The sequence below is a fragment of the Lithobates pipiens genome, unplaced genomic scaffold, assembly GCF_037356315.1.
Source record: "Lithobates pipiens isolate NorthernLeopardFrog02 unplaced genomic scaffold, aLitPip1_a1.2 Scaffold_22, whole genome shotgun sequence".
NCBI lineage: Eukaryota > Metazoa > Chordata > Amphibia > Anura > Ranidae > Lithobates > Lithobates pipiens.
Genome location: NW_027507784.1, coordinates 102,497,324 through 102,512,406, shown reverse-complemented (window position 1 = coordinate 102,512,406; position 15,083 = coordinate 102,497,324). Strand labels below are relative to the sequence as shown.

General features: G+C 46.6%; 1 protein-coding gene across 4 annotated transcripts in view; it reads right to left on the bottom strand.

Moving 5' to 3' along the window:
• Positions 1–15,083, bottom strand: part of MAP3K20 (mitogen-activated protein kinase kinase kinase 20) — a 257,081-nt gene that overhangs the window by 145,473 nt on the left and 96,525 nt on the right. For all 4 annotated transcript variants that reach the window (XM_077448019.1, XM_077448021.1, XM_077448022.1 and 1 more), the window contains exon 4: positions 1,950–2,051. In XM_077448019.1, the coding sequence (XP_077304145.1) occupies positions 1,950–2,051 (102 nt within the window). The remainder of the gene's footprint in view (positions 1–1,949; positions 2,052–15,083) is intronic.

The following is a 15,083-nucleotide window of genomic DNA, read 5'->3' as shown; positions in this document are numbered from 1 at the left end:
ATGAGGACAAGGGTCTCTTCCCGACAACCCTGGCCGTTGGTTGTCGGGGTCTGTGGGCGGGGGGCTTATCGGAATCCGGGAGCCCCCTTTAATAAGGGGGCCCCTGGATACCGGCCCCCCACCCTATGTGAATGAGTATGCGGTACATACCAGGTGACGCCTCCTTCGCTGGCCCTGGCTACTTGGAGACGCGCTCAAAATGAGCGGACTTTCCTCCGCGTATGTGGGCGAGTCCGTTCATTTCAAAAGTACGGCGGATAGTCCGGCGGACTTAGTACGCCGTATTAGTCCGCTGAAAAAGTGCTGTGTGTGGGCAAGTAGCCCGTTCGGAAAGTCCGGCGGGAAGTCCGCCGGATAGTCCGCTACGTGTGTACGCGGCATTAGATTGCACACATGTGGACATCATTTCATTATGTGACTTCTGAAGGTAATTGGTTGCACCAGAGCTGTTTATGGGCTTCATAACAAAGGGGGTGAATACATACGCACATGCCAATTATCAGTTTTTTATTTCTGAAAAATAGGTTTATATATCTATATAGATATAGATATATATTAGCGCTGTCACATTTTTACTTTTCCAGAATTTACCTCCAGCCTTAGGTCCATGCAGAGGTATGAACTTGGCCAGCGTCTGCTCTGTACATCTCCCAATAGTCCATCAGTGTACAGCAGATGCACTTTAACCCTAATCCTAACACTTAACCTGCCAAACATATTTCTATGCAAATTCTAACCTAACCTTCAGTCTTTCACAGTTATACAGGCTTCTTTCCTGCATGGAAATTGCATTTTCTGATTTCACTGCACACTTTATATTTCTCAGGGTGTATGGCAGGAAATCAGATTATGCCTCATTTCCTGGCTGGAGGGCATCCAGCACTATCTAGTCCTTTCTTCACCAACCACACTGTCCCTGGCCTGCCCCTTTCATTTATTGAATATACGTTCTTTTAGTCAAAGAGACTAATGGGCCCTGCTGGCCCCTCATACCAGCTATAATCTACCAGCACTGCATAGAGAAACACAAAGACCGAGTAATGACATTACTGGGTTGACAATAAGGCAATTCATCAAAATGGAAAGCTTTTAAAATGTAATTTGCATGTTAACAAGGGGGGAACCAGGGAAGGCAAAATATAAGCCGAGTCGATTTTAGCTTCAACTGCAATCTTATTTTGAACGTTAAAATAATACCAATAAAAGTATACATTTGTATAGAGTAAAGAGCAGGATTAGAGTAATGCAGAATAAGAGTAAAACAGGGTTATGCCGCGTACACACGAGCGGACTTTTCAACATCCAAAGTCCGACGGAATGATTCCGTCAGACTATTCGATCGTGTGTGGGCTGCAACGGACTTTTGATTCGCAAAAGTCTGACGGACTTTAGAAAATGGAACATGCTTCAAATTTTTCCGACGGAACTCCGCCGGACCCGGTCCCTTCGAAAAATTTGCTCGTGTGTATGCTATTCCGACGGACTAAAACCGACGCTAGAGCAGCTATTGGCTACTGGCTATGAACTTCCTTATTTGAGTCCAGTCATACGTCATCACGTTCGAATCCGTCGGAGTTTGGTGTGATTGTGTGTGGCCAAGTCCGCTCAGTCGAAAAGTCTGTCAGAACTCTGTCGGAACTCCGGCAGAACTCCGGCAGGACTCCTTCGGAAGTCTGTCGGACATAAGTCCTCTCGTGTGTACGGGGCTTTAGAACCACTGCCAGGGTTTTATTTCTGTATGTGGTCACATTATAGATTTACTCTCTCCTGGGAGAATTAAAAAAGGGATGTGACTGGTTGTAACAGACATCAAAACATATTTCCTATGAGAACTTAAGTCAATTATTTATCACTTCCACACACCAATGATTCCTATGACTTCAGTATCTAAGGTTTATGTTCACATTCAGATAACTGCTCTACGCAAACATGCTGAATTCGTCCCTTACCTTTCGCTACATCTGTGGCCCAGGCCATGATATGTTCCATGTCCATGTCTTCACTCCTATTGCTATTAATGTAATCATACAGTGATCCACAAGCAGCATATTCTGTAAAATGTAAGAAAAAGACAAAAGTAAAAATTACAATAGGAAGAAATGTACATGCACAGTTATTCAAATAAAGCAATCCATAATGTGGATGTGTCCCAACCAGGCCTCATGTGTCATTAGGTCCTGCAAGCACACATATGGTGCCTTAAAGGAAAGTAAAAACTTTTATTACAAGCTCGTACAAGAAAGAGGTAGCATAGCAGGGAGAACTAATTTCAACCAAACAGCTAACATTCAGTGAGGCTGGGATTACACTTGTATGCATGACGTGTGAAAATCAATGTTTCCCTATGAAAGCCATCTTAACTGGTTCGACACAAGTCGGTCCAACTTTGAAAATGCTCCCTGTACTACTTTGGTCCGACTTTGATCCTACTTCAGCCCATTGAATATCACTGAAGTCGGATCAAAGTCGGATTGCGGTCTTAAATGATCCAACTTTGTCATGCGACTTGTGCTCTGATGGTCTTGAAAAGGGAACCCCACACCAAAGAAAAAAAACAAACAAACAAAACACACAAACCTTCGGTCTGGCATGGTTTTAAAGGGATACCCCCCAAAATCCATACCAGACCCTTCTCTGAGCACGCAGCCCAGCAGGTCAGGAAAGGGGCTGGGGATGAGCGAGTTCCCACCCGAACCATACCAGGCCACATGCCCTCAACATGGGGGGTGGGTGCTTTGGAGCAGGCCCTGTGCCCCCACCCCAAAGCACCTTTCCACCATGTTGACGGGGAAAAGGGTCTTTTCCTGACAACACTAGCCGTTGGTTGTCGGGGGTTTGTGGGTGGGGCTTATTGGAATCTGGAAGCTCTCTTTACCAAGGGGCTCCCTCAGATCCCAGCCCCCTACGCTATGTGAATGAGTATGGGGTACATTGTACCCCTACCCATTCAACTAAAAATGTAATGTAAAAAAAAAAAAAAAAACAGTACACAGGTTTTTAACGTAATTTATTAAGGCAGCTCCAGCATGCCTTCTGAATTGTTCTGCCCTTTCCGACTCTTCTGCCTCCTGCGCTGATGTCTTTGGCCTCTGCCGGATCTTCTCCCCTCTCCGCTGATGTCTTCTAGCCCTCTCTAGTTCTTCTCCCTCTGTCTGTCTTCTGCCGGGTCTTCTCCGCTGTCTTCTCGCTCTTTTGACGGATCTTCTCCATTGTCTTCTCCCGCTCTTGTTTTTCCGATGTTGACTCTACGCTCTCTCCCACCCTAATGCTAGGTGACGTCATAGGTGATGTCATAGGAGGCGTGACCTCCATATGACGTCACCGGATGGCCCTGCCCCATGTCTTTATAAGTCATAGCACACGGCGGATCTGGCATTACATTGGGAAAGCGCGTCGTGGCAACATCAGAAGAAGAACAGAGGGCTAGAAGACATCAGCGGAGGAGGCAGAAGAAATCTGAAGAGAAGCCTTAATTACATTAAATTACTTTAAAAACCTGTGTACTGTGTTTTATTTTTGACATTTTTTTTTTTTAGGTGAATGCCTAGGGGTACAATTACCCCATACTCTTTCACATAGGGTGGGGGGCCGGGATCTGTTAAAAGGAGCTTCCATATTCCAATAAGCCCCCCGTCTGCAGACCCCGACAACAATGGCCAAGGTTGTTGGGATGAGTCCCTTGTCCTCATCAACATGGGGACAAGGTGCTTTGGGGGGCACAGAGCCCAAGGGGGCAAAATTTTAGTACAATGCAAGGTCCACTCAAATTACCCAGTCTCCCTTTAGATATCATCTAGAGTTAGTTGAGGTTTATTCACACTTGTGGGTAGTAAAATAGACAATTGTGGCTACACATGTCACAGCCACGATGTGTTATTGTCACGAAGATCCTGCCAGCAGCGGTCAGCCCGGACCTTCCGCCGTGGGTGCGCGCGTGCGTGCGCACACGGGTGCGCGCGCGCGGTCGTACGCGCGTGTGTGCGCTCGTTGGCGCCAGGCGGGCTATTTAGTCCAGTTGGTCACATCCAGTTCTTGCTGTCTGATCTACAGCGTGCTAGTACCCTTATCCCGAGAACCTGCTTCCTGTGACCTGTTGACCCGGCTTGTTTACCTACTGCTCCTGCTATCCGCCTGCATCTGACCTCGGCCTGCCTGACCACCCTTCTGTTTATTCCTTCGGTACCTTGCTGCCTGCCCGTTTACCGACCCGGCTCGTCCGACCATCCACCTGCCTGATCCTCGGTACTTCTGCTGTCCGCCTGACCTCCGACCCGGCTTGCCTGACGACTCTGCTTCCAGCCTTCTGTTCCGGTGCCATCCGCTGCCCATCTCCTGTACTGGTTCCAGCATCTGCCTGAAGTCCTACCTCTGCCAGAACTCCTGCACTTGTGTCCTGCTTCAACCTCTCTGCCTGCTTTCCAGTTCCCCTCCGATCCAGCACTCCTTACCCAGCTGTTGATCCTGCCAGACACTCGTGCTCCTCTTGACTCCTGAGTCACCTGTATACACTACCAGGGCTCTCAAGTCTGAGCTGCAAGAGAGGTCTCCTTCTGCAAGTCGGGCTCTACCACCAGGTACGTGACAGTATCAGACAGCCATGTCCGAGCCCGCGCAGGGAGCCTCTCCCATGGACGAACTTTGTCTGCATCTGGCTGGCCTCACCCAGGCTGTTAAGAGTCTCCAGGAGGGTTACACGCGTTTGGAGGAAAGGGTCCAAGCTCTCACTTCGCCCACAACCGCTCAGGGGCCTCTTCCGTCTACTGCCGGCTCTAGCACCCCTTCTCCGACGGTGGTAATGCTGCCTCCCGAACAAAGGGTTCCCATGCCTGAAAAGTTTTCCGGGGAATGAAGTAAATTCAGAGCGTTCCGGAACTCTTGTGAACTGTACTTTGCCCTTCAGCCTCGCACCTTCTCACTTGAAGCCACCAAGGTGGGATTCGTGGTGTCCTTACTCCTGGGAGATCCTCAAGCTTGGGCTCATCGTTTACTGGAACAGAAAGCAGAGGTCCTAACCAACCTGACCACCTTCTTCGATACGATGGCCCAGCTCTACGAGGACCCTCAACTCTCTGCCACGGCCGAAGCCGCCCTGCATACCCTTCAGCAAGGGCGTAGGGCCGTAGAGGACTATGTCGCTGAGTTCCGCCGTTGGAGTACTGATACGGACTGGAACGATGCGGCCCTTCGCTACCAGTTTCGGATGGGGCTCTCAGACCCACTGAAAGATGAACTGGCCCGTGTGGGAATCCCACAAACTCTGGATGCCTTGATTAATCTGGCCATCCAAATTGACCGACGGCTGAGGGAGCGAAGAGCTGAAAGAGGTCCTGGGCTCACTCGCCCCACCTGGATGCTGCCTCGGGTACCTAACTACTCTCATCCGGCTCCCATTCCTGGTCCTGTTCCAGCACCTGATACCTCTGAGCCTATGCAGCTCAGAGTCCTTCGCCCTGCTCTTACGGTGGAGGAGCGCCAACGTCGTCGGGTCAACAATTTGTGCCTCTACTGCGGGGAACCTGGGCACTACGTCAGGAACTGTCCGGCCAAGCTTCGTAAGTGCATGTCTGTCTCGTCTGGCTCTACTACTGCTTGGCTTAAGACCTCTTCTCACCTCGCCCTTTCTGTCTCGTTGCAGCTCCCAGGAAAGACTTTGCAGGTCCCCGCTATCATTGACTCGGGGGCTTGTAGTTATTTCATGGACTCTTCTTTCGCCAGTAAACACCAAATCCCTTTGCTGTACAAGGCTCAAGGACTCTCCATCTACCTGGCCGATGGCTCCACGATAAGATCTGGACCAGTTACGCAAGAGACTACCCCCATTTCAGTTTCTGTCTCTAACCTGCATCAGGAACTGCTCCGCTTGGACATCATTCCATCTCCTTTGTTTCCAATCATCCTTGGCATGCCATGGTTGCAGGCCCATAACCCTGCTATTAACTGGGTCACTGGGGAGATCACGTTCTTCTCTCCTTACTGCCAGCAGTACTGTCTCCTGAAAAATTCTGGCAAATCTTCTGCCCTACTATGTCTGGATTCCGATTCCGAGCTTCGCCAATCCGTTCCCGAAGTATACCACGACTACCTAGATGTCTTCAGTAAGAAGGGGGCAGAATCTCTGCCGCCCCATCGGGCATATGACTGTCCCATTGAACTTCTTCCCGGGGCTGAAATTCCCTTTGGCAGGATCTTCCCACTGACCGAACTGGAACAGGAAACCCTAAAGACATACATAGACGAAAACCTGAAGAAAGGCTTCATTCAACCCTCCACTTCTCCAGCGGGTGCAGGCATCTTCTTTGTGGAAAAAAAAGACCATACCCTCCGACCCTGTGTCGATTACAGAGAGTTAAATAAGATAACTATAAAGAATCGATACCCGCTTCCTCTGGTACCGGAATTATTTCAGAGACTGGGAACCGCCTCTATCTTCACTAAGCTGGATCTCAGAGGGGCCTACAATCTGGTTCGTATCAGAAGTGGGGATGAGTGGAAGACAGCCTTTCGAACCCGCTTTGGGCATTTCGAATATCGGGTGATGCCCTTCGGACTGTGCAACGCTCCCGCTACCTTTCAGTATTTTATTAATGATGTCTTCCGGGACTATTTAGACTTGTTTGTCATTGTTTACCTTGACGATATCCTCATTTTTTTCCCCTTCTCTAGACTCCCATCGCAAACACGTTAAATGTGTCCTGAACCGGCTCCGGCAACACGGGCTGTACGCCAAGGCTGAAAAGTGTGCGTTTGAACAAGAGAGTATCTCATTTCTGGGCCTAGTTATTTCCATTGAAGGAATAAGGATGGATCCACAAAAGATTTCTGCAATCCTTGATTGGCCAGCTCCCACTGACAAGAAAGGGGTCCAACGTTTTGTTGGCTTTGCCAATTTCTATAGGAAATTTATCAAGGGGTTCTCCGCTATCATCTGCCCAATCACGCAGCTAACCAAGCAAGGGGTGCGTTTTCACTGGTCCCCGGAGGCTCAAGTCGCTTTCGAGTCCCTCAAGAGACTGTTTACCTCCGCGGATGTCTTAAAACACCCCGATTCTTCCCTACCATTTGTCCTGGAAGTAGACGCCTCTGAAATCGCTGTTGGAGCTGTCCTCTCCCAACGACAAGGTACCAAAGCTTCACTTTTTCCTATTGCCTTCTTTTCCCGAAAGCTGTCCCCCGCGGAGAGAAATTACGACGTAGGCGATCGGGAATTACTGGCCATTAAATCTGCCCTGGAAGAATGGCGATACCTGTTAGAAGGAGCTGCTCATCCTATCCTGATCTACACAGACCACAAGAACTTGGTGTACCTGAAATCTGCAAAGAGGCTGAGACCGCGACAAGCTAGGTGGGCCCTGTTCTTTTCCAGGTTCTCTTTTCATGTTACTTACCGGCCCGGCTCCAAGAACACGAAACCCGATGCCCTCTCTAGGATGTTCCACAAATCCGAAGGAACTCCACCCCCTGACACTATCCTGGCCCCAGGGAACTTTCTCCTGTTACAGGAAGATCTGCTCTCGCGGTTGAAACAAGCTTCCATGGGACCAACACCCACCGTTGGAACTGAGTTACAGGTCAGGGATGGACTGTTTTGGTACGGCAGCAAGATCTTTGTACCCGAATGCTTGCGAGTGAGCATTCTCGAACTTTGCCATGACCATGCTCTAGCAGGGCACTTTGGTGCCTATAAGACTGCTGATCTTGTTCAACGTACCTTCTGGTGGCCCCAAGTACTTAAGGACTGTAGGAGTTACGTGGAGTCCTGCACCACCTGTGCCCGGAGCAAGACCTGTAGGTCCAGAGCTTGGGGGTTACTGAAACCTCTGCCCATCCCAGATAGGCCGTGGAAGATGTTGTCTATGGACTTCATCGTCGACCTGCCCCCTGCAGCTGGGCATACTGCCATCTTTGTGGTGGTAGATCGGCTGTCTAAAATGGCCCACTTCATCCCGATGAAGGGTACCCCCTCTGCATCCGAGACGGCCCAGACGTTTATCAGGGAAATAATTAGACTCCATGGAATCCCGACTAATATAGTGTCTGACCGCGGAGTGCAATTTATCTCACGGTTTTGGAAAGCGCTGTGTAAAGTCTTGGGAATTACGCTGTCATTCTCCACCGCTTACCACCCTCAGACGAATGGTCAGACCGAGAGGACCAATCAGACTCTCGAGCAATACCTCCGTTGTTTTTCATCCTATTCCCAAGATGACTGGATCACACTGCTCCCGTTGGCCGAATTCGCCTATAATAATTCCGTGCATTCTGCTACCAAGCAAAGTCAGTTTTTTGCTAACTATGGGTTTCATCCAGCTTTCTTTCCTAATTCCATTCCCGAATGTTCTGTGCCAGCAGTCTTGGAGACTATAAATTTTTTCTCTTCAAACAACCAACTACTACAGAAGACCATGGCAAGATCCCAGGAACAGAATAAGGAAGTGTTCGACAGTAAGAAGCGGGGTGAATTGCTGCTCGAACCAGGTGACCGCGTATGGTTATCCTCCGCAAATCTTCGATTGTCGTGTCCTTCCAGGAAATTGGGCCCCAAATTCCTGGGCCCTTTCACTGTAAGGAGGAGGATCAACGAGGTAGCCTATGAGCTGGAGCTCCCGGATTCACTCAAGATCCACCCTGTCTTTCACGTCTCCCTGTTGAAACCCTTTGTCCCCAATCCTTTTCCCGACCGGAATGTGAACCCCCCAGACCCTGTAATGGTGAACGGGGAGGAAGAATTTGAAATTGAAGCTATCCTGGATTGTAGGAAAAGGAATAACCAAGCTCAATTTTTAATTAAATGGAGAGGTTACGGCCCGGAGGAGAATTCTTGGAAGCCTGTGGAAAATATCCATGCAAAGACCCTAATCCAAGCCTTAAGAAGATTGCACCCGGAAAGATGGGCCCGGTTGGGCATCCGGAGGCTGCCCCTTGAGGGGGGCAATGTCACGAAGATCCTGCCAACAGCGGTCAGCCCGGACCTTCCGCCGCGGGTGCGCGCGTGCGCGCGCGGTCGCGCGTGTGTGTGTGTGCGCTCGTTGGCGCCAGGCGGGCTATTTAGTCCAGTTGGTCACATCCAGTTCTTGCTGTCTGATCTACAGCGTGCTAGTACCCTTATCCCGAGAACCTGCTTCCTGTGACCTGTTGACCCGGCTTGTTTACCTACTGCTCCTACTATCCGCCTGCATCTGACCTCGGCCTGCCTGACCACCCTTCTGTTTATTCCTTCGGTACCTTGCTGCCTGCCTGTTTACCGACCCGGCTCGTCCGACCATCCACCTGCCTGATCCTCGGTACTTCTGCTGTCCGCCTGACCTCCGACCCGGCTTGCCTGATGACTCTGCTTCCAGCCTTCTGTTCCGGTGCCATCCGCTGCCCATCTCCTGTACTGGTTCCAGCATCTGCCTGAAGTCCTACCTCTGCCAGAACTCCTGCACTTGTGTCCTGCTTCAACCTCTCTGCCTGCTGTCCTGCTTCAGCTTCCTGCACCTGCCTGCTTTCCAGTTCCCCTCCGATCCAGCACTCCTTACCCAGCTGTTGATCCTGCCAGACACTCGTGCTCCTCTTGACTCCTGAGTCACCTGTATACACTACCAGGGCTCTCAAGTCTGAGCTGCAAGAGAGGTCTCCTTCTGCAAGTCGGGCTCTACCACCAGGTACGTAACAGTTATTATACCCAATGTCAAGTGAATGGGGCTGCACTGTAACTGCTCTTCAACTGCATGTAATAAATGTGGTTAAGGCATGGTGGTAAAAGCTTTTGAGGTTAAAGGAGAAGTTTATCTTTGGGAACATGTTACCTGTTCCATTCGTTTTTAGGGTGGAACAGGTAACATGTTCCCACTGCTGCAGCCTCTCCCAAACCAACCGCCTTTAGTGAAAGCGGGCCAGGAATCTTCTCCCTGAACCCACTGTCACAATTTAAAAAATGCAGCCGTACCTGGTTCCACCCACCCGACCACATCATTCATTTACAGAGTTCTGTAAATGGGAGAACTACAAGTACCAACAACCTCTGCAGCTGTCAGCTTGTAGTTCTCAATGAACTACCATGGAGTTGTTGATCACTCTAGGTAGCTCATGGTCTCTTCCTGTCAGTGTGTAACTGCCTGTCCATATAAGGTACAAGCAGACAGATACACTGACAGTCTGCAGAAGTCCTGCATTGCACCCGCAACATGCTAATCGCGGGTGCAATGCTTTTCAGGCTGTGCAGTGGGGGCGTGTGAAGACAAGTCTGATCAATGGGAGGAGAGTAGGCGGAGTTCCCAGCACAGCTAGAGAACGGACCACAGTGTGCTTTCTGGCTTAGTGTGGTCAGATTTCAATAAGAAAGCAAGGGGACTAGCAGGAACACCAGGCATTTCACACCAAGGAAGCAATACAAAGAGAACAGAATACTTTCTCATACAACAACGTACTTGGTAAAGCATGCACATATCAGGACTATTGGGGTAACAAACGCTTTTATAGTCCCATAATCTGATTTGGAGGAGGATGAGAACAAATAGAAGATACTTAGAGTTAAGAATAGAACCTGAACAGAATTTCAACTTTAGATGCATTTTGTGTGCAATAGATCATATTAACAACATCACCGTGCAGAAAATCAATATTAAAACACACATGACCTTTTCTGACCAAAAGTAAACAATGACTTTGCTATTCGCTCACAGTAATCAGGATCTTGGTATTCAGAGATATTTTTTGGCATTTATCAGATTCTCAAAGGTTTGCAAACATTGTTTATTGTATTACTAAACCTAGGACCGCAGTTCACTATAACTGGTTTCCCACAGGACACAGAACATGAAAATGCAATCGTTTTAGTAAATATAAACTGCTAGATACCTTTTCTCATTAGCAGTATATAGCAGTCTTGTGACTTCTATCAGTGTCTGGTTAAAGCTTTTAGAAGGAGTTTTCATACTGCACTGGCTGTCCTATGAGGTTGCAGGACCCCTGACCCTCTGTCTAGAAAGTGCCGATTGGCCCTGTGCTGATCACATGCACTCTCCCAAGAAAAAGAAAATCTCTAGCAATACACACCAACGTGAGCATTGTTCAGACTGACTCCATCAACTCGGTCTTATCCAGACATGTTTTGGGGACAATGCAAGAAGGGCAGGCTCTGTGCATATGGATCAAACAGTCTTTATGCAGAGGATTAACCCTTTAGGATCCACAGTGAGTATAACAAGCATGCTTCACTGCATGATTTTTCTGTTGTAGGTTTAGTAACACTAAGGTTCGGCTCACACTGTTGCACTATGTTAGTGCATGTTGCGTTAAAGCACTCTATTTATTTGAACCAGTGCATGCACTAATTTCTGTAAATCACAACACATAATTATCATGCGTCGTGGCGCACGACAACACATTATTATTATTATTATTCACGATTTATATAGTGCCGACAGTTTATGCAGCGCTTTACAATGTATGGGGGGGGGCAACACAATTACAGTACAATTTAATACAAAAGGGTACAGGAGGGCCTTGCTCGTAGAGTTTACATTCTAAAGGGAGGGGGTGGTACAAAAGATAATAGCTGCAGAGAATGATTTGATGGGGGTGCCCATTGGCTAGGTGCATTGTGGTCCAATGTGTTTTGATACCCTGAAAAACTATTGATTACATGGTATTCACCACCTTTTCAGTTTTGTTCGGCCCAATTTGAATCTTGCATAAATTTGGTGTGTACATGTTGAAGCTTTTCAATAAAAATGCTTGAACAAGTGAACTTCTTACTGTGTATTTCTGCCTTCTTGTAACATCCCCTTCACTTCTGTATTCTATAGTCCCTAGTCCATAATACCTACATACAGTGATACCATGGAGAATGAACATAGCCACCCTCTAACAGAAAGTTAGCTTATCACAATAAAAAAATAAATCTGGAGGAGGCAGAGAGCAACCAAAGGTCCTTTTTTGAGTTAGTAATACAGTTTAGTGCCACATTAAAGTGAATGTGTGGCCAGGCCATGGACATACCAAGCATTTAAATTATCTACACATAGTAAGTGGGCTTTAAAACAAGCCCTCGCTGACCATGGTAGCCACAAGCAGTGTGCTGTAATTCATCCTCATTAATTTTCAGGACATTTTCAGCATTACTGTTATAGCAGGGAGAAATGTTCTGTAGCACAATGCAGTATTGACTTCCTGTGCTATCATAGCATAGAAACAAAAAAAAAAAAAGTCACACAGAGCAATAATAAAAAGAAAAAGAAAATTTTTAAATATCGCTATACACGCATTGGAACTTGTTTATATATAGTTCTGAATGCTATTTATTAGCATCTGATGCATTTTGTTTTGTATCATAATGATCCTTTAAAGGCAATCACCAAAAACTGATATTTCCTATTTTGGTGGAAACCAGGTGACTGAATTACCTGCCAGTTTCTTCTCAGAGACTCCAACAGTGAGATGACTTATTCTTCTTTGTGTCATCACTCCTCTCACATAGCCATAAAAAAGGTGTAACTAACAGCAGAATTCAGCATGCTGACAGGAGTGATGAGTGATGTCCTCATCAATGGGGCTCTTCTACCTCTCCTATCCAATCAGTGCACTGTGGGTGTGATCAGGTCCTACTGTACAGCCTGGTCAAAAGTTTTGAGAATGACACGAATATAAATCTTCAAAAAATCTGCTGCTTCAGTGTTTTTAGATTTTTTTTTTTTTTTGTCAGATGTGACTATGGTATACTGAAGTATAACTAAAAGCATTTTATGAGACTCAAAGGCTTTTATTGACAATTACATTACGTTTATGCAAAGAGTCAACATTTTCAGGGTTGACCCTTCTTTTTCAAGGCCTCTGCATTTTGCCCTGACATGCTGTCAATCAACTTCTGGGTCACATCCTGACTAATAGCAGCCCCAGTCTTGCACAATCAATCTTGGAGTTTGTCAGGAATTGTGTTTTTTTTTTTTTATTCACCTGCCTCTTGAGGATTTACTACAAGTTCTCATTGGGATTAAGGTTTTGTTCCCCAAGCCACATAGTTATCACTTTTACTTTATGGCAGGGTGCTCCATCATGCTGGAAAAGGCATTGTTCATCACCAAACTGCTCTTGGATGGTTGGGAGAAGTTATTCTCGGAGGATGTTTTTGTACTATTCTTTATTAATGGCTGTTTTCAAAATTGTGAGCCCATTCCCTTGGCTGAGAAGCAACCCAACACATGAATGGTCTCAGGATGCTTTACTGGAGGCATGACACAGGACTGATGGCAGCGCTCACCTTTTCTTCTCCAGACAAGGTTTTTTCAGGATGCCCCAAACAAACAGAAAGGGGATTCATCAGAGAAAATTACTTTACCCCACTCCTCAGCAGTCCAATCCCTATGCCTCTTAATGTTTTTCCTGGAGAGAAGTGGCTTCTTTGCTGCCCTTCTTGACACCAGGCCATCCTTCAAAAGTCTTCGCCTCACTGTGTGTACAGATGGACTCACACCTGCCTGCTGCCATTCCTGAGCAAGCTCTGCATTGGTGGTGCCCCGATCCCGCAGATGAATCAACTGTAGGAGACAGTCCTGGCGCTTGCTGGACTTTCTTGTGCGCCTTGAAGCTTTCTTCGCGAATGCAGTGGAAATGTTTTTATGGGATTAAGTTCTGGAGTGTATGCAAATTGCCATCATAAAAAACTGGTTTGTTTTTTGTTGCTGCCTCTAAACGCCCCAAGATGTTAGCCTATGTGTCCATGCACACACAAAGGCATTTAGAGGTTAAAAAAAAAAACACTGCCAGTACGTCCAGGAATAGCAGTGTTTTGGCAGAGAAAATGATTGGTGCATGTAAAAACACATCTAATGCTTGAATTTGAATTCATTTAAATAACCAGAATAATAATTATTCTGCCCAATAAAATGATTTAACACCCATTCACTTGGTGCACCTAAACGCATCAAGCATTTACCAGGAGGAAAGACCATAAGTCCAGTGTGCAGGAGGCCTTAAAACTATATGATTCTAAACATATTCTGTTCACAACAGAACCAAACACCTCTGATACTGGTCCAGAATAAACAAAGAATCAAGTATATAAATCTTCATTGCTAATTACATTTCCATGTACAAAAACTTGGCAGATGCTCAGGAAAAGAAAGAAATCTGAGAATCTAAAAAAACAAAACAACAAAAAAAAATCAGCTACAAAAAACAAAATCTTTAATATCAGCTTAAAAAAAAAAAAAAAAAAAACCTGGTTAACCAACTTGATCTCAAGGGCAGAGAACACCGATTAAATGCTTCCGGTAGGCCTAGGCAACGTCACTTGATTTCCACAAAAGGACTACTTTTTATGATAAAGCTACATCTTTTTTAACCCCCCTGATGGTATTCCCGAGTCTGACTCGGGGTGGATTTTTCATACCAAAAGCGGTATCCCCGAGCCAGACTCGGGACTGCATCGCTGGATCCAGGAGGAGGTTTACTCACCTTCTCCCTCGGATCCAGCGTTGTCTCCCCGCTGTACGAGCGAGCCGTGTCTCGCTCGATGCATTACATCGCCGATCTCCGTGCCCTGCGAGCGTTGCGACGCACGGGCACGGAGATCGGCGCCAAATTCAAAAAGTGAAACAAACAGTAAACATACAGTATAATGTAATCTTACAGATTACATTGCTGTATGTAAATATTTCACATCCCCGTTGTCCCTAGTGGTCTGCCCAGTGTCCTGCATGCAGTTTTATATAATAAAAACTGTTCTTTATGCCTGGAAACTGGAGATTGCCCATAGCAACCAAAACTGTCACTTTACATCAAAAATGATTTTAGACCAGCTAGAAAACAGCGATAATAAATTAGAATCACTCGCAGAATTGAGCGATAGCGATTTGTGGGGAGATCCGTCATCAAATACTGAAAAGTAATGACAGTGACAATTCTGCAACTGAGCAAATTTCAGTGTTTTTGATTTGATTACATTATTGAATAATTTTTATTATTGTTATATTATTATTTGGTACAATTATTTATAATTATTTATTATATTATAATTTATGATTTAATTTTTCAAACTTTATCATACCCGGGATGTCTGCTAGACTCTGGTTTGGACAGATTTAAGAGAGTTATTCCTAAGA